Genomic DNA, 23,573 nt, shown 5'->3' on the forward strand with positions numbered 1-23,573 from the left:
AGTGTCCACCGCTTCGAGTAGACCACCTCATGAACTAGATCTGTGCTGTGTGCCACAGGCAACCTTTAAGAATTTTTGAAAGTGTTCGCTGAAACACCCTGTATACGTGCAATGTGCAAGTGTCTTTCCTCGCAGATTACTGCCTTACTCTGCTAAAACGCCACGTTGATTACGCGGATATCCGTTTTTTTAACAAATCTACGCACTGTGAAGAAAAGTAAGAAGAAACAGGTAAACTGTTCATATTCATAGAATAAGGAAGGTAACAGAAAGAAAGCAAAGGAACAAAAGACTATTCAGGACAAAAAATACGGCAGAACTCCCACAGAAATAACCTTCGTCGATAAGAAGCATTTATTTGGCTTAAACACCGGCTCGCTACGGAACTTCGTAGGCTGGCTTGTCCACCTCGCAAGCAAACGCGTCGGCAAAAGGACGAAGCCTTCGCAGGACGCTGGTCTCGCAGTTGGCCTCCATGCCGCGCGTGCTGATGCGGCAGTTCTGCACAAGAGTAGAAAGTCAATTGGGCTAATGGCTTTTCATGCGTCAACTTCAGGAGTGTCAAAGAGGGAAAAAAGTATGTCTACAAAGTACGGGTAGCCAGTAACGTGGTGTACAGGGTGTCCCAACTATCAAGCATCAAGATTTAAACATATGGAAGTGCCACGTAGCATGACAGGGCCAAGGCAATGTTGTTTGCCGGCGTATGAAGATACTCAGATTATTTATTGCATTCCACCTAATTACATGATTAGTCGTAATAAATCATCAACTATTGAAAGTGCAATTGAGAAAATTGTTGGGCATCATTAAAAACTCCACATGCAGCTTTCTGTTGCTCAATACGTGCTACATGAGTGTTTTACCGAACGGGATAGAAGCCCGCGAATATACGCAGCGTTGCCGGGCAACCGGCCGCTCGAGGCACTTCGTGTGTATCGCATTCCTATAGCATTTACAGCTGAATCGCTGCTGCATCTTTTATCACGTTATTATTGTCGTGTCATCATGTCATGACATGCATGCGCATGGCATTCATGACATGACAATGTTATGCATGCATGCCTTTCATGTTCATGTGATGTCATGAGGCTACTTATGTCATGTCATGCATGTCAGGACGTCACTTTGGTCATGTCATGCATGTCATGTGTGATGGGATGTCATCTCATGTACTCCATGTATGTCATGGATTACCTTGGGCCATGCGTTCGTGGTCATACATGTCACATGTCACGGCATGTCATACATGTTACTATCACTACATGTCATGTCATGAAGACATTTATGACACGTCATGCATGCCTTTCATGTCAGACCGCATTGATTTAATGTGCCGCGTGTCATGTGATGTCATTATATGTGATGTCAGTCATGTGATGACATGTGATCCACGTCACGGATTTTACGGACGGTGCCGGTGATGTAATGCGATGACAAAATGTTCGCGTCGTGTTCATGAAGCGGTCTTCTCCGCAACGCAGCGGAACATTTCTCGTCATATTGTGTCGTGTGGTGGTGCTCGGCGAGCAGAGGCCCTAAATTCACTTAAACCTAGACAGTACCGCAACCGTCGGAGCGCGCGCAGCAAAGACTACGCTGTTGTTGCCAGATTTCGTTCAACGCATCTCTCCGGCGGCGGCATCGATCTCAACTGCGTAGCTTCGCTTTCTGCGGTTTATATTAGCGCAAATCGACGCATTTCTTCATCCCTTAAATAAATCAGGTGTTGCATCTATGATGCATGCTAAGAAGTTGTACAGGTACGTAGGATCGCGAACTAGACAGCCAATTCACACAAAGCGAGACGCATGAATGGGAGGGCCGCTTGAAGTACTTCGATGTCGTTCTCGCCAGCCTTTCCCAGCTGCCCGGTAAGCGGTGTGTTCGCTGCAAATGTCGCCAGGTGCGTGCTAAAGAGCTAAGCACTATGCTTAATTAGGAAACACTGTGAATGTTTAAAGCACTTATACATCGCCGGCCGACGTGCATCTCGCGTTCGCCAAGAAAGAGCGACCGGGTTGCTCCTTGCTTACTCGTAGCTACTCAACACGCTGCGGAAAGCGCGCAGAGCGTTTCACATTTTCTATATTTGCAACTGTGAAGAATTGAGTAGTAGTTGTTGCAGTTGGCGCTATAAAAATGCCCGCACGATATCACACCCATCTAGCAATCAAGCGCTGCTACGCATGCTTTAAAACCGTGGAGCTGATGATGTTTTACTGGCGCTCAAAACACTTCATACGGACGGATGTCAGTGAGGATCGAAATGACCCGTGTGGCTGTAGTGCAGTAAAGAAGTGGGTAATAACCATGTGAGCAACGTTCACCTTGTTTAAACTTACCGCAAGAACGAAACACTGCCGTGCAACTCGCGTTGTAAAACACAAAGCGAAAATGCGTAATAGCTACCTGTGACTTCTGGTGAATCACACAAGCATTTCACTTTAGCGTTACACGACACAATGCGACACTTCTTTCAAACGTTTACCCGTAGAAACGCTTGCCTCTCCATGGAGCAAAATATATAACAGGCTAAATTCTGAGGCTTCACGTACCGAAGCAAGGATATGGTTGTAAGGCACGCCCTAGTGGGGTTCTTCGTTTAATTTTGACCAGCTGGGGTCCTTTGATGTGCACCTAGTGCGTGGTACACGAGCATTTTTGCATTCTGCCCCAATCGGAATGTGGCCACCACGACCGGGATCGAACCCATGACCTCGCGCTAAGCAGTGCAACGCCGTAGCCACTGATCTACCGCGGTGGATCTCTTTAGTCAGGTGTCTCTAGTGCGCGTGAATTTTTCACGCGCTATCTGTTCCAACCATATGTCACGGCGCTTGCTGTCGTTCTTAACGTTCGATATTGCAAAGTCGTGCTTTAGAAAACAGGAAATGGACGAGGTGTAATCTCAAAAAGTGCTTTCTTAGACTCCAGGCGGTGGCCGTACGAGAAAGCTTACCTCCGATCACATTCTTTTTTTTTAATAAATGCAGTAAGAAATACAAAATACAACAATGCCCATTCCTCGAATGCGTTAGGATTGCGACCGATTGCTTCATCTAGCGTTCGCGCTGCCGTGGCGTGTACAGTTTATGGCAAGATTTCATCACGTGACGGTGACTCTACAATCGGCGGCCGAGGGAAAAAAGGTTGCAGGCCTTTCCAAGTTCCAGTGACTTTAAGCAGCCCGAGTGCCGCAGGGAGAAGCAACTCTGCTTCCTTTGATAGCATACACAGGTACATTTTCTGAGATGCGCCTGTTAACTGCCGGGGCACTGTTCCTTTTTTCCAGCCGCAGTTGTGTGGCGTGCTACGTCCCACCATGCAACATGACGCTCCTGCGTATACTTGAACACCATCCGGAAACGTCAAGCGCAACGCTAAAGCTTTGCTATCACCGTTAGGAGTTTCACTGTTCGGGCGAACTGCCGGTTTACAGCGAAGATGTATAGCTTTACCTCTCAGTGGGTCTGTCGTCTCGCTAGGCAAACACTCGGGAGCAGCGCCACGTGCCCCGCTGGGTTCCTTGCAACACCAGCAGATGGCGCAAAGAATGAAAAAGAACCAGAAAGCTCGATCGACTTCGTGCGTAGCGCTCGCCGCAAGTGTTTCCCGGTAAAAATTACAGTTGAATAAGCTGCAGTTACCGGGAAGCTGCAACTGTAGCATCCGCAGCGGGGAGTAACGTAACTACACCTTCGTGTGTGAAAGAGGAAGCCGTCTAGCAAGTGATTTACGTTGTGACAGTGCTATGGAACGACCGTGTACAGTGAGGCTTCCTGAAAAACAGCATGCATACGAAGCTCGGTGAAAGTGTGGTTAAGTGCATTTCTCTTCTCTCTGGTCCACTCTTTATAGGTGCACTAAGTGGCGGCGCAAGCCAAGTCGCGGGCCGTTGAAATGTCTGAGACTAATAATTAGGCAAAGCGCACCTGAATGCGCCACCATGTCAATACGTTCAAGCTACATCGCAATGAATAATCGTTCTAGCGGTTGTTTACAGCTTCGCTGTCCAACCACCTCCCCAGCGTGGATGGGAGACCATTTTGAGCATTTTGTTTCTTCTATCTGGGCAATTAGGTGAATTCAAAAGTTGAAACAGAAACTCGCAACGAGCATAAAAAATGTGTTTGCGTTCCACACCTGCATCAAATGCGCATAGATTCCGAGCGTAGTAAACGTATTTTCCTTATCTATAAAGGTTCCACTGCAGTGTAATGTTCATGACGGCCCTTTTGGCACTGTTGTTCCACACGAACCGTGCCCACACGCAGTATTATGTTCTACTTGAACAAATCCTTTGATAGCTTACAAGTGCCCTTCTCTGCATTGACCATTTGCCCAACCAATGGCGCCAGCATACTCATGGTTCGAATGAAGACGCGCTACTAGCTGCACCATGCATGGCAGGCTTCTTCTCTCTTGCTAATATTTTGATCATGGAAGCCGGATATTCGTTTCCCGCGCCATACGATAAGCCTACTGTGCTCGCACGCACTGACTGCAAAGGTGACTACGGCGCCATTACCTTTAGAAAGTGCCTCACGCGTAAATGACATTTGCAATTATGAAAACCGTCACATGTCAACTCCGTCAGTGTGCTCCTAGCGCAGCGGCAGTACTCGCACGTGAATCTAACCCTAAAGCGTTTAAGCTTAAAGCAGTTCGTGGCAAGCTTGTTCCGACACCTTTGAACTTTCAGGCTAGAATCAGTGTAGCAGACTGCGCGTCCTATCATGCGACGACTGCAACACGCGCAAAGTCGCATTTTACTCGCACAGTGTATGTACTGTACATAGGGAGCACGTTAAAGAGCCCCATGTGGTGAAAATTATTCCGAAGTCTCCCACTACGGTGTGCCTTACAATCTTATATTTGTTTTGGCGCGTATAGTATCCGAGCATTTTATTTTATTTTGCTGGAACAGAGCGTTCTTCTAATTTGCGAATGTACTGGCCGTTTTCTCTCCTAAATGTTGAGATGAGAGAAAGGCATGGTGCTGCCCTAGTCATACTGTGTGTCCTACCTAAGGTTAACCAAGCTGCCGGAAAAAAAAAGAAAAAGATTAAAAGGACACGGTGCAAGATACACTTCTAAGACCGATGATGTTCAGTCGCCAGAGATCTGATGACCGAATATCCTAGGTCTGAAAGCCGTATCATGCAACGTGTTATTCACATTTTAAATGCGTAAGCATTTATATGCTTACCCAACGAGGAAACCGTCCGTCCCTCCGGTAAAGCGACAAATTTCGGAGATAGTGCCCGAAGCAGCGAGTGAATTCACCTTCGTGCTGCTTCTCGTTTCAACGCCAACAAAGCGGCGGGAAGACAGCTCTCACGGACCTCTCAGAACACGCCTCACTCTGCCACTTTCGTAGATTGCTTTCAAGATACGGGCCCGCGCGTCTCGTTTCAATGCTAAGTGGCTAGAACACAGCGCACGAAGCTATCAGCAGTCAGTACTTTTTTGTCGATATCACAGATTGCTTTCACGATGCAGCCCGCGCGGTTGTGCCGTACGAAGCCGCTACCTGAGTACGTTGGGTCACAGTTAAGAACGGTTCGAAGCGGATGGATAAGGCCCTAAAGAGTGATAATGGCTTATAATAATGGGAACGTCATCAGCGCACCTGGTGCCGCCACCTGCAGTACCTTTCTTGCGTCATCCATGCTCCGTGTGCCGCCGTCCACACCAGTTCGTGTCGCTACAGCGCGGTCGCTCCGCTCTCTTTAGCTCCAGCGCACCTCCAACACAAGGCGCCTGAAAACGCGGCGCAGAGCGCACACGAAGCCTCACGCCCTCTCGCCTTTTGTAAGCCACAGATTTCTTTGAATATAGGGAGCGCGCGGCCGCGCTCAGCCGCACCACACGCAGCAGTGGCGGGGCAAGCGCGCTCACCTGCCTCCCTTCGTCCCCCATAGTGCGTGCTCAAGCTCCCTCCTCCTCCCACCCCCACACACACACCTCTTGCGCACAATAGGATAGGCACCATAGGATATTATCGCACTTGGACTTTATACGGAACATGACGGCGACGGCGGAAGTTCACTTGGAGCGTCCGCATAATCGCTACCGCAATGCATAATAAAAAAGGAAAGCGACAGTATATAACGCTTTCTTTTAGCTTCTCCGTAAATGCAGTCAGTCTTTACCTCATAGCAGGCAGCGACAAATAATTGTCTGGCCGGAGTCAGGTTTAGATGCATGGGTAAGGCTGTGCTTGTATTCGAATCCACGCTGCCGCTGAATATTTTTCGGGTGCACTGGTAAGCGAGTAGAGACTCGAACACGTTTTCTGCCTTTGAATCGGCTGGCGCAAGACACTGGGGCTTGGGCTTCACACTGGGCGGCTGGAACCTGTGGAACACACGTGCGATAGTCTTTAACGGCGTTGGATTCAACATACCAGATTCGCTGTCCGTTATCCTGGCTATTCACTCTCTTGCGTAATGACCCACGAGTTGTAACTTCTGCAAGCCACATAGGTTCCCCTTCCGAAATGAACCCGCATTATCTCCGGACACGACTGCTCTCAAGTCGATGCGACACAGAACCCCGACTACGATGAGAAGTAAGAAAAATGGAAAAGTACCTCTTTAGAAAGCTTGTGCCGATCCAGTGACCAAACCTACCCATGTTGATTGCGGGAAGGTCGCCATCTCGGTAGAAGGTGAAGACAGCTCCAGCTGGCACTATCACTACGTCTCTGGATACCACTATTTCAAGATCGGTTGGATCGAAGTGCACGTGAGAGATGTTGATTCGCTGTTTCCTTATCTTCATCGCTTGGAGCCATTCCGGTAGAAATTCACCGTGCGTTTCACCTGCAGGTGCAACGACAAAGATGTGATTCGTCTAATTAGTGCGCATGGAGGACAGACATAAAAGGCATGCTTCTGATACTGGTGACCTAGACTTAACTGATACAATAAAAAAATTTAAGGTTGTTGCGTGTCTTTTCGTTCTTGCTTTCAAACCAGCGACGTGACTGTAGGATGTTGTGTATTTCGCGGGCCGTGTGTGTGCGTGCATGCTTGCGTGCGTGGGTGTGCGTGCGTGTGTGTGTTACAGAACTTTGGAAATCTATGGCTCTGCAGAAATGGCTGTCTCTTAGCTTGTATAGTAAAGCCCCAGAAAAACTGGAACGTGACGGTGGCATATATGTGCAAAGCGCTTAGAGCAGTTTGGCGTGCATGGCCATAGACAGGTGATCACAAAAGCTTTAGGACCGTATAGTGACGATTGTCTTCACTCCAGTGAGAACCAATTCGTGGGTTTCTGTTTCCTTACCTAGATAAGGTGCGTATCGGACGTTCAGCTTCTCCAAGGTGTCCTGCTCTGGCGGAAAGCCGATGACTACATTGGCACCTTTCATTGAGGCAGCAGATGGAAACCAGCGGTGTGCATTTTTGGCCATGCACTCAACGACAGCGTTAACTGTTGTCCGCACGTCGTTCTGCTGCGTCTGGCTGAGAGGTGAACATGCGCAGGCCAGAAAACAAAAAACTTGATGCTCAACACTGTCTATAGACGACGGCAACATAGATCGTCATCGTCATCATCATCATCATCGTCATTATTATTATTATTATTATTATTATTATTATTATTATTATTATTATTATTATTATTATTATTATTATTATTATTATTATTATTATTTGAAGATGGAATACGCTCATTTCATACCTACAAAACCCCTCAAAAATTCCAAGTACCCTCATAGGTTTTCTAAAGAAATAAAAGCGGCAATAAAGCTGAAAGGCCGTGAGCACAGAAAAGAGGGGCAAACAGGCCTGGATAACTCGAAACTTGAATTTAGGCGCTGTCTTTGTCGTCACAAATTTTATTATAACAGCGATCATAACCACATTGAACCTCTTGAAGCTAGCATGACAAGCAATTCAAAATATTTCTGGAGCTACGTGCGTTCTCGTTTTTTTTTTTCTTTTTTTTTAATAGCGCCAAAGTTGAATGTCTTGTTGATGATGTCTCGAACGCTGCTCGTGCCTTTTGCAGAACATTTCTGTTATGTAATTGATGTAAAAGATTCTTCTACCTCAGGTACCCTTCATTCTTAGTGTGGCACGGTGTATACGCTATCACTCAATGAAGACCTTGTTTTCAACTGCGTGAAGCGCCTCAAACCTTCCCTTTCTTGTGGCGCTGACGGTATACCTCCCGTACTGCTTAAGATGTACGGAAGCATACTTGTCTCTTTTCTCACAAGTATCTTCAGCAAGTCTAGCACCTTTCCTAGCACTTGGAAGACAGCACGGGTAGTGCTCATACACAATCGTGTGCAATGTGTGCAATTACTAACGACTGGCCTATATCTATCCTCTGCGCTCCGTCGAAAGTGCTTGAATCTGCATTGAATTCCTCACTTTATGTTTGGGGTAAGAAGGTTTTAATAGATGAACAGCCTAGATCAGTGCGCTCCACAGGACGAAATTGTGCATATTTATGACCCATGTTTCCGGTGCGGTACATGGTAGGCCCCACTTAGACGCACTATACTTTGACCTAGTTAAATCATTCGATGTACTTTGCCATGAGCCCCTTATTACAAAGCTTACGCAAATGCACATACCTTCTTCCATCACCGCCCTGGTATCAAATTACCTAAACAATAGATCGTGCCTCGTTTGGATTAACGGCCAGAGTTCTATTAGCTATGAGGTCACTAACGGAGTTCCTCAAGGATCTGTTCTTGGCCTTCTTCTCTTCCTACTGTTCATAGATGACCTCTCGTCAGCAATTCGACACTCTTCGTTCCTTCAGTATGCGCACGACCTAAAGCTATTTAAATCTACCAACGGTGTTCACGACTGCACTGACCTTCAAAAACACCATTTCTTAAACTCTCAAAGCGGTGCAGAAACAATAAGCTACTCCCAAATGGTTTCAAAATTATGGTAAGTTATAACCGGAAGACACACCATGTACAATTTCTATACGCCATTCGGTCTGCTCCACTGCCAAGCATCGATGAAATGAAAGACCTCGGTGTGTACTTCGACAAAACACTAAGCTTCCCTTCACATTCTAAATATGCGAAACAAGTTTCCCTTCGCACTCTTAGTATTATTTGTCGTAAATCGCATGACTCCCACTCCCTTGTTGACTCTCTGAAATTGTGTTCTACTGTGTGCCTTCCACTATTATAGCATGCCTCTGTAGTTGGGGGCCAAACCCGCAAATATAATGGTCGTCCTTGAACGCATCCAAAATATTGATATCTATCTTCAGTCACCATTTTTGCCGTTCTGAGGACCATAGCACAGACCTTTCAAATATACTTCAACTCATACTTCTAAAATCAAGACGTATTCAGTCAGACCTTTGTTTCTCTATAAGGTGGTCCATGGAATTATACATTGCCCAAAGCTTCTTAATCATATGCAATTTTTCGGGCTGCAACGATGTACCAGGCAACATTCCACATTTTCTGCTTGGCCATGTTGTACTGAAGGCTGCCCAATGGTTCGACTACAAAAAAACGTGTAATAGGCAACGTGTAGTAATAGTAAACATGTATTAGGGGGAAAATCGTTGATATTAAATCTTTATAAAGTTTTTTCTCGATATTGTGTAGAGATGTTCAGCAGTAAACCAAACCAAGAGGAATTGCACAAAAATATACTACATACATACAACCCCCCAAACAAGGTCGCTTAGAATATTGGGATGAAACTACGGGGTGGGGTAAAGCATTGACTAGGTTAACATCTACGAATGATCTGACTGTTGGGTGTGAAATATCTCGAAATTGTTGCGGGATCGAATCCCGGCCACGGCGGCCGCATTTAGGTGGGGGCGAAATGCGAAAACACCCGTGTACTTAGATTTAGGCGCACGTTAAAGAACCCCAGGTGGTCGAAATTTCCGGAAACATACGGACATAAAGATATAATCTCGCCTCATAAACTCGTAGGTAGAAGACAACACAAAAGTAGCAAATATTCTGTGAAAACGTTGAATGTAAGTCCTGGCAAAATGAGAAATCTGCAGTACTTCAAATATTTTTGCAACTAGGAATAAGTTACAAGCCGCCGCCCTATCGTATATTGAAAGGCAGTGTGGAGTAAATGTATCCGCATGGCGTTGGCGTGACGGTACATGTTCTCGCCCGGAATGTACACTGAGCTTATAAGCATCAAAGGGAACACCAATGTATTTAAATGGTACGCCTGTCCGTCGTCTATTAGCAAAGTGATCTTGTGTACATTCTCATAAACCAAACCAAAGACACGAGCCTTTCGACTAATATAGCTGGACACTTGAAGTCATACCAAAATTTTCAGACAATGATAGAGCTTTGACAATGCCCGGTTTCTCTGAACAGAAAAAGGCCGATACTCTGAGTTCGTTGCCCAAAACGTTAAAACCATGAGTGGCGCTGCAGTTTACAAAGCTTATATACAATGCCTTCTAATAAAGGGCGATAGTGGACAACCCTGTTTTTTTGCAGAGGTAAAAAAATAAACACCGGCTCGGACAGATTGCCATTAGGAAGGAGACGTGTAAAACAGTTAGTGTAGCAAGTGCGGACGCCTTTGTAAACAATCGAGCCAATATTCACAAATGCTAAAAGCCTTAAAAGGAAGGCGTGCGTGCTTTGCTCGGTCAAATACTTTTGCTAAATAGATATGAAGCAGTGGAAAGTGGCCACAGTGGGATGAGTAGTACTGAAGAGCTGTTGCGACTAGATGTAAGTTGGTATGTATGGAACGACCTTCTAATCCGCACGTCTGGTGAGGTCCAACAAGTAATAACATTCCCAGTGATGGGTGGCTGGATGGGTGGACGGGTGGACGGGTGGATGGGTGGACGGATGGAACGATGGGTGGATGGATGGATGGGTGGTTGGGTGGATGGGTGGATGAATGGATGGATGGATGGATGCTATGAGCGTCCCCTTTGGGACGGGGTGGTTGGTTGAGCCACCAAGCTTTTTTTATATTTCCTGACGTCCTACATATGTTAAAAAAAAATGAAAGTAAGAAAAAACCAAGCTGAATTCTCATAACCAAACTTTCTCAACACCTATTGTGAACTTTGTTTTTCTACGTCTCCGTCGTTTGTTGTTTCCCTGCTTCCACTAATCTTCCAATCGCCTCTTACTAATATCTATTGTGAACATGTTTACTTTCCCCCTACTCTCGCTGAACCCGAGGACTTCAAGGAGGCCATAGGTGCCTAAATCGACTGCTGGACAGGTATTTTCACATTCTAATAGAACATACTCCATCGTTTCCCTAGCTTTGCCGCAGCAAGCACATGCTTCTCCTTCCTTCTCATATCTCGCCTTATAGGTGTGTATTCTAAGGTTTCATGGTCTCGCTTCGAAAAGTAGAGCTTCCCTTTGAATTGTTTCTTTCCCGATTTTGTTTTTTTAAAGAGGTTGCTCATAGCAGGTTTCTTTTCCGTTGCCGCCACCCATGAGATTATCTCAGCCTCTCTGATTTTCCACTTGACGTTCTTTGTTGCCATGTGGCTCACCATACAGGTCGTATGCTTGCTGGTAAGCTTCCTAGTTCTTTTCCGCCACTGTGAATCAAGGTCTTCTGTACAAACACATAAACACTCTCCCAGCCTATTTACTTGCTTCCATATTTCTCAGTCGTTCTTCATAATAAATTTTACTGTGAGCTTCCCTCACTTCAAAATTTGTCCAGTCCATACCTCCCTGCACCCAGTGCATACTTCGCGCCCATTGAGAAGCGTCCCACTGACCGTTGGTTACTATCGGGTCTTGATTGTACCCCTGATTTCAAGCGATCAACCTCATTTCAATATGTAAGTCCTGGAACCATAACACCTTTCCACGTACCCCTGACCACCTCCTACCTAATACATCCCCATAGCGCTCTGCATTTCATTGTGGCCGCATTCCTCTTAAACTTTACTGTAATTTTTTCCTGTGTCTCCATATATCTATTGCCTTCGTTTCTCCATATACCAAGGTATTTCTTTCTAATGCAAAATCTCAGACCTATATTCTCACCTTCCTGTCCACAGATATTACACAGACGTTGCATATCACTTTGCTTGTTAGCTAGCAACACATTGTCGTCCGCATAAAACAAACCTTGGAAGCTGCTGCTCTACTACTGTACCCGGCCGTTTGTAGGAGAGATTAAACCCAATATTACTCCCTTCTAGCGCGCTTTCCATCCTCACCATGTACATCATAAACAGCAGTGGCGATAAAGGGCACCCCTGCCTCAGTTCTTTGTTGATATGAGCGTTCTCCTCGCTCCTCATCTCTTCCCATTTGACGCCAATGGTATTTTCTGGGTGAATCTCTCTCAAAAGCTGTAGACATTAATCGTCTCCTAAGCCCTCCCTTTCAAGAATATCCCATAAGATGTTCCAGTTTACGCTGTCATACGCTCCTTTAATGTCTAAAAAGGCCACATATAATAGTCTCCTTTGTAGTCTGAATATTTTAATGCACTGAGTAATGACAAAGAAGTTATCATCCAGAAGCCTACCTATTCTGAAGCGATTTTAAAGTTCTCCCAAAATTTAATTACTCCCTGCCCATACTTGCAGCTTTAATTTAATTGCCTGCATTGCTAACGTGTATATTAGCTCATACTTGTATCCGGCAGAAGCGTGGTTTGTGCAAGGTGTTCCTGGCTCACTGTGTTGGGTCCTACGTTATACGATCGAACGTTTCAGTCAGGTGAACTATCCCATAACACGCCTCGCAGGCAGTTATTTATTTATTTATTTATTTATTTATTTATTTATTTATTTATTTCATTAACTCCAATACCCGAAGGCGTTACAGAAGGAGTGGGGGAAAATTGTTGTGGTTGTTGGCGGCTTGTATGTACAATAATAATCGTCCACAGCGGATTTAAATGCAGAAACACTTGGAATGGTGACGACGGAGGTGGGCAGGTGGTTCCATTCGCTAAATATCTTTAGCAAGAATAAATCGGGAGATAAGTTAGTATAGTGAAAAGGGATTTCAACTTGATGACGGTGATTAGTACGACAAGACGAATAAGGTGGCTCATTAAGAAGTTCATTTTTTAGATGTGGTTCATGAAAAGTCTTATGAAATACGGATAAACAAAACCCTTCTCTGCGCGGAGAAAGATTAGGAAGTTTCAAGATGTGTTTCATCGATGACACACTTGAAAAGCGACAATAATTTGACAGAATGAAACGCGCACTACGGTTTTGTATTGATTCTAATTGATTATTAAACGTTCTTCACTGGGATTCCACAAAGCGCATGTATATTCAAGCCTGGACCTTACAAGTGTTTTGTATAATGTTAATTTAAGAGAAGATGGTGCCCTTGGAAAGTTGCGGCGTAGGAAACCTAACATGCAATTAGCATTGCCAACGACATAGTTAACATGGGTTTGCCAAGAAAGGTTAGCAGTCAGGTGAACACCTAAATACTTATACGTGGTGACCTCGTCTAGTACAGAGCCAGCAATGTGATAAACAGGAGGGTTACAAGATGAAGATTTTCGGGAGATTCTCATTACAGTTTTTTAACGTTCAAATATATTTGCCATGCGTTGCACCAGTTAGGTATAGCGCCAAGGTCAGACTGAGGTGCTCCAAGATCAGTGTTAGATGATATTGTGCGATAAATTACGCATTCATCAGCGTATAGCCTGATAAATGATTGAACTACATTAGCCAGGTCGTTAGTGTAGACTAAAAAAGTGGGCCGAGGACAGATCCCTGCGACACACCGGAAGTAACTGGACAGGAAGATAACTGGACAGGAAAATTGTTGGTTGTCACAGATTGCGTTCCAATAGAAAGAAAATTTTGGGGTCGACTTTGGATGACTATCTGACAAAACCGAAGTCACGCAACTCGTACGTTTCAAGGCTTACAATGCCTGACGAACTGACTGACTCGCCGGGCGATCATCGTCTGCCAATCGTGAAATGCCACGAGCTCTCGTCCCGGACGACAGGAAACGCAAATGACCGTCGACATGAATGGCAGAAAAAAAAAAAAAGAAGAAGAAACCCGCCTTCCCGGCCCTGCGAAAGTGGACGTCCAGCGAAGTGTTGAAAATCGCCGCTACATCTGCTGAGGGGGTTATGCAATGTTCTGTGGCTTTATACAGTAATGGTAGTAAAGCTCTGTTAGAGTAATGGTAGGAATGGTAGGAATGCAGCCCATAGCGGTGCTGCAACAACATTGACAACGGTTGCTACGTTGGTTATTATATACACAAAAGCCTAGAGACGTCACTCCCCACGCCGCAAGCTGCCGTCGCCGCGGCAGGTTGCGCAACAGTAATGCTTACCGGCAAACGTATGCAGGGAACGCTACGTGCTTCGCATAGTTATCACGAGCACCATGTCACCAATTATGTGGATCGCACGCTTGTTTCGAGCTTGTTTTTTATTGAAACGTACGTATTTCTGTATGTTGTTTGCGTGTTTCCAAAGAACTTATGCACTGTTCACTCTTCACTTTGCTAAGTGCTTTTAGCCTCTGCCTTACGGGGCAATGAGCCATTGCATTTTTTGCTTGCTTACAGGGTTATCAGTGCTTACGGGGGAAAGAGCCATTGATTATGATAGTTTTCTATCGAAGGACGCGAAAGACTCTTGGGATCCTTGCCATAGGCAGCTTCGCTGTAAAAGAAAATGTTCGGCTGGGGGCTGCCTCTCTCCGGGTCCCGGCGTTCGCCAGCAATCCTGAGTCATTCCTTGCGTCCTTAAAATAAACGCTTTCTCGCAGCAATATCAACTGCAAGCGCGCAATGATGAAAAAAGGATAATCCGGACCACTCAATCTCTGATTTCCAACTACATTAGTCATTCCAACTATAACTGTTTGGTCAATGCTCCTGTTCGTCTTGACTTCCTTCATCCTTGTCCATATGCGCGATGTAGTATTCATGCCATAGATAATCGAGTAGCTCAGTTACTTACATGTCTTGGTACATACAGTCGAACGTCATACATATTGAAACTTATTCGCATTTGTTATCGATAGGTGCTTACGTGAGAAGTAGTGCAGCGGCAGCAAGAGGCACTCCGAGCGGCTGCTTGATCCTCTTCACGCAATTTTCCTTGAATCTAGAATTCCCGTACAACTTGGCAACGTCGGGATACACGTAAGGTGAGAGCTGTTCCAGCACCGTCCAGCTGATCCATAGATACAATTGATCCGAACCTACTTGTTGCCATACAGTCTCCAGTATGAACGGCACCGTAAAGTGCATGTCTACGGCGGCGTTTCGTGGGTATGGTGTCTTGGCTGCCACCGCATCTGCGAACGCTTTCTCACCTATACCTTTGAGGGCGACGAGATCCGCGTTCGTGTGTATCACAGAGGAGCCCTGTAAATCGGAGAGATACAGAGAGAGTAGGGCATATGTATTTATTTTCAGATATTTAAGACATATGCATATTTGCTATATCCAATCCATATAAGCGTGTCAATAACCTTGCAGAGCTTTCTTTTATACATGCGATAACAGGGAGGCGAAGCGAACGGCGAGGCCAATGGTGGAGCTCCCGTAACTATTGCGCGAATTTCTACGGGGGGAATCATTATTAAGTTTCCTAGGGTTTTCATAAATCGCCTGCGGCAAAGCGCTTAATTCTAGTTCTTGAACTGGATTATTCACAGAGGTGCACAATACCTGCACAATAAATTGAAACACATAATCAATTAAATTAGGAAAATTCCATAAATGAGTTTTTAATTATTTACTGTGCTGCACATATTGAAATTTACTAATTGTAGCCGGTGAGTCTGCTAGGCATATTCACTTAGAACGAATATTGTGGATTCCTGCGATTCCTTGGCGCATTCTACCGCCCATAACTTCGACTAGGACACTGGCCCATGGAGGAAACGTAACGATTTCGGCGAAAACACGAAGGGCATTGCCACGTGGCTTCTCGTCGCACCCGTCGATTGCTCGGTCGGCTGAAAAGGTGACTACACCTCCTCGTAGGTCAATAACGGCGCGGTATTATTGCAGAAAGTCAATCCGAGAATGGCGTCATGGCAGCATTCGCGTAGGACAAGGCACCTCGCCACGAATGTCGATCCTCGATTCCGAACTGTTGTTGTGCAGGTTCCCAGTGGAGTAACGACGTGACCCCCAGCCGTCCGAATTTGCGAGCCATGCCAAGGGGTAATTACTTTCTTCAGAAACGTCGCCATCTATTCGCTTAAGAAAGAATTGTCCGCACCGATATCCTCTAAATTGCTAACCGCGCAGCCGTCTAATACAACATGTATGTTGAGCGAAATTCGGTCATTCATTTCAGCAGCGGTTGACGTCGGGTTGGTGCCTGTGCTTGTTCGAGTCGATAGGAAGTCTTCAATGCGTTGACTGCCAGCGGCCTCGCCCCGAAAGGTCGCTATAGTTAGCGTTCCCGGCGGCGAATCGGCGATCGTGCGATCGAATATCGCTGGCACGATGGTAAAAATCGCCTTGCCGACGGCGGGCGTGACTGTCGCCCGGTAGGTGGTAGCATGCGCTATCGAGGGCGGTAAATCTTCAACGTCCCGAGGTCGTTGGTCAAGTCGGGGTGGCGGCGAGTAGGCGGAAAAGCCCCGCAACCCACGAGATTGGTATGGGCCACGGCGTTACAAATGATCCACCTCACCGCAGTGGAAACACAGGGAACGGCGGCCCGGTATGCGCCAAACATCCGACTTTTGAGGGACCATGCGTCGGTCGTCGGCGTATATACTGGCTGCTCCGGCTATAGCACAGCAGGATCAGTGGCAGGGGGAAACGCAGGAGGTGTGCGTCGTTCTGCTATTGATTGTACCGGTTGGGCTAGTCAACGTGCAACCGGAGGAGCGACGTGGAGAAACAATGGAGGTGATGAATCAAGGAGTCTCAGGGCTTCTGCGTAGGTCGAACGGCGGTCTTCAGTTGATGCCGCTACGGTGTCATGAAGAGAAAATGGTGAAACAAAGCGCTTGGCGCACTTCTTTTACAACTCTCGCAATGGAGCTCACCGTAGCTTGTGACGTGCCGTAAACCTCCGACATTTCTTCGGGCACAACGGTGCGTAGGATTTCTCGAAAGTTGTCATTGTTGCTTCCGGTTGCCGTGAAAATATAGGAAGTAGATGTCGCGTTCCCCTGCCGCTCGTAGAAGTTCGATAGTTGCTGAAGCATCTTCTCTATACTTAATTCCTCAGATAAAAAATCAGCGCCAATCTTCAGAGCGCTCCGCACAAGACCAGCAAAGAGCTGCTCCTCCACTCTTCGCATCAGGTGACGCAACTTCTTGTCCTTGGTCATTCCTGAGTCTGCTCTTTTGAAGAGGTGCGTCATGTCTTCGACGAATGTGGTGATACTTTCTTTAGGAAGCTAGACGCAGGCCTGGATCGCACGTTCTGCTCATTCGCAGCGATCAGCACTGGTGTAGGTGTCTAGCAGCTGACGGCGGAACTCACGCCTCGACGTCAATTGCTCCTCGCGGTTTCGAAACCACGTGTGCGCGCCGCCCTCCAGGTGAAAATAGAAATTTCTAAGTTTAGTCGCGTCGTTCCATTCGTTGTACTCGGCCGCGCGCTCGAAGTCGGCCATCCAGTCTTCGACGTTTCCGAACTCGTCGCCAATGAACGACTTTGGAACCCGTGGGATCTGAAGTGTATACATGTCATTGCGTAATACATGTCATTGCGTCATTGCGTAATCCATAACAGTTGAGGTGGTTTGAATCACTGTGTTCTCTTCCGGAGACAGTCCCCGGATCCTGTGGCTGGTCCTGCATGTTGGGCCAGTGAAAGCGTTCCTGCCGTAAGGCGGTTTAATTAACAAGCCAGAACGTTGCACGATACACAGGCAGGTCTGTTGATCAAGCATCGGGCACCGAGCGCGCGAGTCTTCTCGAGCGAGGCGTTGACGATGTGCCTGAAGCACACGCCTGTCTTCTTTGCTTCAATTTCCCCCCGTAGAAGAGGGCGCCCACCCGCCGTGGTTGCTCAGTGGCTATGGTGTTGGGCTGCTGAGCACGAGGTCGCGGGATCGAATCCCGGCCACGGCGGCCGCATTTCGATGGAGGCGAAATGCGAAAACACCCGTGTACTTAGATTTAGGTGCACGTTAAAGAACCCCAGGTGGTCGAAATTTCCGGAGCCCTTCACTACGGCGTGCCTCATAATCAGAAAGTGGTTTTGGCACGTAAAACCCCATAATTTAAAAAAAAGAGGGCGCCATCTTGGCGGCTCAAGGCGAGGGGAGGGCGACCGGGTCGTAGTAAGGTTTGAGTAGCTGCACGTGCACCGCCTCACTTCCTAGGCACCTTAAGTTTGCGGACAGCGTGAGAGGCTCGACAAGGTAATTGACAGGAGACGTCTGTTGCACGCCGCGGTAGGGACCGTGGTACTTGGCTAAGAGTTTAGAGGAAAGAGCGGAGGTGGCGGAAGATATCCAGAGACAGACTAAAGAGTCCTCCTGACATGAGCTGGTGGGCCGCTCGTCCTCGGGACGGTACTTTTGCAGACATTGATCATCAGTCGTAAAAGAGTGGGCTAGCTGGCGGCATTCCTCGGCCTATCTAGAAGCAGAAGCTTCAGACAGTGGCGTCCACTCCGATGGTTCAGGTCGGTAGGGGAGAATCGTGTCGAAGGTGCAGGAAGGTTCACGGCCATATACGAGGAAGAATGGGGAAAAGCCTGGTGTGGACCGTGAAGCCGTGTTGTATGCGTAGTTAACATATGGTAAAACGAGGTACCAGTTGGTGTGGTCGGACGCAATGTACGTGGGTAGCATGTTGCCGAAAGTGCGATCGAATCGCTTAATCATGCCGTTTGTCTGCAGGTGACAGGCAGTAGGGGTGCGATGGACAGTGCGGCATGCAGTAAGGAGCGCGTTAGCTACCTCGGAAAGGTAGACACGTCCTCAGTCACTGAGAAGTTTCCGCGGCGCACTATGGCGAAGTAAGAAGTGTTGCAAGAGGATGCGCGCAACGCCGCGTGCTGTGGCGGTTGGTAGGGCAGCTGTTTCTGCATAACGCGTAAAGTGATCTACGGCAACAACAATCCGGCGATTCCCAGCAGGTGTGTAGAGAAGAGGGCCTACGCGTTCTAATGGTCGCTAGGGGCGCGGCATTGGCTGCAAGGGATCACAAGGACGGTGAGCAAGAGATTTGCGGCGTTGGCATTCGGAACATGAGCGGATGTACTTCCGCAGAAAACTGTACATCCCACGCCAATAAAAGTGCAAGCGGAGCCTCGTGTTCGTTTTGAAGATGTCAACGTGGGCGTATTGTGGGTCTGCATAGAAAGCAGAGCACACATCTGCGCGGAGGTGGCGAAGGACGACGAACAACCGATTGAAACCGCTTGAACTGTAGTTTCGGCGATAGAGCAGTCCATCCCGTACCGTAAAGTGAGAAGCTTGACGGCGGAGAGCACGGAAAGGGCGAGTCGCTGGGGAGTCAGGTAGGCAATTCAAAAGAGCCACACTCCACGCATCTCTGCGCTGCTCTGCAGCCATATCGATGAGCGCTGGTAAAAAAAACACCGAGTCGATGGCAGAAATGCAAATCATGTCACTTGACGTGTGGGAGCGAGAGAGAGCGTCCACGTCGGTGTGTTTGTGGTCAGACCGATAAACAACGCGCATGTCGAAGTCTTGTAACCGGAGGGCCCACTGGGCGAGGCGGCCAGATGGGTCTTCCAATGTCGACAGCCAACATAGGGCGTGATGGTCGGTAACGACATCGAATGGACGGCCGTGCAGGTATGGTCGAAACTGTGCAAGGGCCCAAATGATAGCTAAGCTCTCCTTTTCAATTACGGAACAATTAGATTCGGCCTTGGTTAGTTTCCTGCTGGCGTATGCTACCACGTATTCGCCGTATCCACATTTGGGCTGAGCGAGGACAGAACCAAGTACTACGCCGCCGGCGTCCATATGAACTTCGAAATGAAACAACGTTCTTCGCGCAATCAACAAATTGGTTCTTACGCGGATGTTTAACGCTACATTCTTTCTTTGCATCATCCTTTCTTTTGAACTTATTTTTAACCTTAGAACACAGACTACCTATATTGTTTTTTGCCGAAAACACCACTTTTACTTCGTAACTCCCGCGTAAGAACCAATTTGTTGATTGCGCGAAGAACGTTGTTTATCAGATTCCAATGACATGTGGTCATGTGTACGTAGGGCAGACTTCGAGATGCATTAACATGGGACTAAGGGAATACTTATCTAGTCTGAAAGGTCGTCCTTGTACGCATTTGGCAAGGCATTCTCAAGAACATGATTGCTCACCTTGTCTTAGTAGCACCGGCATTTTGTATAGGCATATGAATCAAACCGCGAGAGAAATTTTGCAAGCGCACTGGATTGAAAAACAAAAAGAAAAATGCATCAGCCATCCTTCTGTTTCATTGTTGGATAAAGAAAATTCCCTTCTGTCATAACATCTTTACCACATTTTCATCGTAAGTGCTTGTTTCATGCGCCTTGCTGTTTTTATGTTGACCGAGTGGCTTTGGTCCACGGCATTATATTGACACGTGTACTTGTCTTTATCGGGCGACACGTTTTGCCGCCTAACAAATGTTATCGCACAGCGCGGGACGCGCATGCATGTATCCGAAGTTTCTGGAAAGTTATCGATGCTTCTATCCGCTGTCTGTTCTCGCCGAGCCTTGTGTTATCTGATTTCATCGCTTGACACGAATGGTGTAGATCTTTGTAGAATGCATGCGGGTCCCAGCATTTAGTCTGGAACATTCGATAACTGCTCTATAAAAGCCGACGCGCTTGACCCGCTGATCAGATTTCGACGATCGCCGACCGTGTTCGCCGCTATCGTTGTGCTATAAGTGTAGCCTGATTTGTGGGCACAGGTTCGCCCAATAAAAGTTAGTTTTGTGTTCCACAGTATTGCTACTGTGTTCTTTGACGTCACGACTACGTGACAATATCACAAGTGTTGTTATATGCGCTATAGGCATGCTCTGTTGACTAGATCGCGCAGATATGTGGGTATTTAAGGAGGTGGTTCTTCCAAAATAAAACCAGTTGTTAGAAAGCGCTCGTCCTTGTGTTGCTCCTCTTCTTCGTCCCTGTTTGTTTGCGAACTCAAAGTATTTAAAAAATGAATCTGTTCCAATAGGCCGACTCGCAGTTATGCTTCAATAATATACATATATCACTTCAATAATGTTCCCCTGGAATTTTTCAACACATAAAAATGCCTAGGTGGGGCTTCGAAACTAACCTAACATGGACGATCCATTACTGACTACGCAATTAACAATGATAACAGCATGCTAGGCTACCAACATCAAAACTGTTTAAGCGTTCTTCCGTCTCTAAAATTGTATCTTTTAAGACATCACGTCCCAAGGTAGAGTATGCCAGCGTTGTATGAGATTCTGTTCAGAACAGGCAAGTTAGTTCTCTGCAACTTGTTCAGAATAATTTAGCTATTTTCACCTTGCGTAACTATGACAGAACCGCGAGTACATCTGCTACAACTACTAACCTGGCACTCACACCGCTATCACACCTCGTCGCAAAATCAGGCGTTTCGTGTTTTTTTTTTTTCATAAAGTATGCCATTATTATACTCGGTGCGATTAACTAACTTCTTAGCAACAGTACACGTCCCATCAAATGCACCACCGTTGTACGGATGATCGTGAATCATGTCACGCTAAATATATTTCCGAGCCCTTTTGCCCTTGCTTCTCCGTTGACTGGAACCACTTTCTCAAAGAAGTTGCATCTGCCAATAATAAACAATGATATTGCACCGCTTTTCCTCGCATTGCGTAATCAGATGTATTTATGCCTTGCATTTGTAACAAACTGCCCTTGTTTACAAACACTACTTTTTTCATGAGCACTTTTTTAGTATGTTGTGAGACACAGGCTGAAATTATCTAAATAAAGCCCTCAAAATTAATTTGCTAACTCAATACATTTTCGTTCGAATATATTTTCTTTGTTTGCTGTAAGCGCTGCCCCCTTTGGTTTGGTCCTGAGAGCCTGGTAAAAAAATCTCACCTAGGCCCGAACAGACGACATAAATATTGGTGACGTCATGGCTAACTAATGCTGGAAGTTATAGGTGGCGTCTGCTTTCGTCTTTCCTTTTTACGTCTTTTCTGGCTTACCAAACATCTTCTTACGATGAATGTGGCTTATTTGTCATTATGGAAAGGAGATTTATTTTTTTCAGCTCGCAATATCTTTTTTTCTCAGTCCTGCTTTCAATAATACTAGAAGACGATGTTACTTTAATAGCCAGTTGGCCAGTATCACCGTAAAAAGAATTTTTGTTTGATTGTCCAGGAGGGACGGAAGAGTGAAACATGGTTTGCTTAGACGCTTCGAATTTCTCATTCCCCTTCCTCAGGAAGGTCCATACTTTGGCATCATTACTTCGCTAAAACAAAGAGTTCCAAAATTTGCATTCGAAAAAGGAAAACAGGAAGAGCTGAATCGAGTGACTCTCGTGAGCTTTTTCTGTACAGAGACAACAGAACTGTGGTACTACCTAATCTTTATATTAGCGACGTCGGAATCACGTCATTGCTGACGCATTCTCTGTGCGAAATAAAAACGGACTGCTTTAGCTTTTCTCAACAGAGATATGTTAAATCAATATATCGTGTATCCCAGCTAACGTTAGCCAATATGTTCAATAAAAAAAAAATGTGCAAGTTACAATAATAAGACATACAGTCTTAGATCATCAGAGATCTCACTACCGGACAACGTAAGTCTTAAAATTATATCTTGCACCCAGCTTTTTTAATCTTTTCTTTTAGTTAACGAGCTTGGCTTACGTTAGCTGAGACACCTTATACAGACTGTGGAAAGTGAATTGAATGGGATTTCTTTTATACGTCTTTTTCTACGTTTCATAAATCTCCAGCAGAGGGCACTCAACCCATTTCAATACCAAGAGCTTGGTGGCGCAACCCCCCGCCCCGTTCCAAAGGGAACGCGCATAACATCCATCCAGCCATCCAGCCATCCATCCAGCCCGTACCTTGGGTATACTGCCAGAAGGCACTGCGTGGGTCCTGCCAAACACCGCGGCTCTTTCAACATCGGTAAGCAGCTTAAAAAATCTGCTGATGACGTCCTCCGTGTCCGCAACGCCACCGAGTGAAGCTGTCGTCTTTAATGGGGCGGTACTTTCTTGGAGGTTCGTACCGTTGTAGACTGAACTGCGCAAGAACAACCAGCCATCCCCTCCGACCGATAGGCAGCCAGGAGTGCCTGCGCCCAGGTGCAGGCCGAAAACTGTTATACGCTTGCAGCTGCCGTTTTCAAAGGCATCAAAAACTTCACTACAGCGGTATATGTTTTCGCATGTCTGAATGTTTGTACCCTCGAAGTTAGTCCTTCCTTTTGCTGTGTGGTCACAATAAACCATGCCCACTAGAGAAGGTAGGCTTCTCCCATCGATCTCTAGTTACCCCTGCCTTGCGTATTCTGGGGGCATTCCATGTATGCAAATTTGCTCATTTCGTCGCACCATTTAACATTGTAGTGCACATGTTATATATGCTACGCAGAACTTGACACGTCAAAATTATTCTTTTAACAAA

General features: G+C 46.4%; 1 protein-coding gene across 1 annotated transcript; it reads right to left on the reverse strand.

The window, feature by feature from the left end:
- Window positions 1-378: 378 nt before the first annotated feature.
- On the reverse strand, window positions 379-23,235 carry LOC129384902 (uncharacterized). The gene is made up of 6 exons (XM_055070521.1): window positions 23,009-23,235; window positions 15,012-15,349; window positions 7,297-7,475; window positions 6,599-6,830; window positions 6,159-6,363; window positions 379-501 (listed from the first exon to the last, which is right to left on the reverse strand). The coding sequence occupies exons 2-6, from the start codon at window positions 15,230-15,232 to the stop codon at window positions 379-381; spliced, it is 960 nt and encodes a 319-aa protein (XP_054926496.1). The 5' UTR covers window positions 15,233-15,349; window positions 23,009-23,235.
- Window positions 23,236-23,573: the final 338 nt, after the last annotated feature.

This window comes from Dermacentor andersoni, chromosome 5, assembly GCF_023375885.2.
Source record: "Dermacentor andersoni chromosome 5, qqDerAnde1_hic_scaffold, whole genome shotgun sequence".
Lineage (NCBI taxonomy): Eukaryota > Metazoa > Arthropoda > Arachnida > Ixodida > Ixodidae > Dermacentor > Dermacentor andersoni.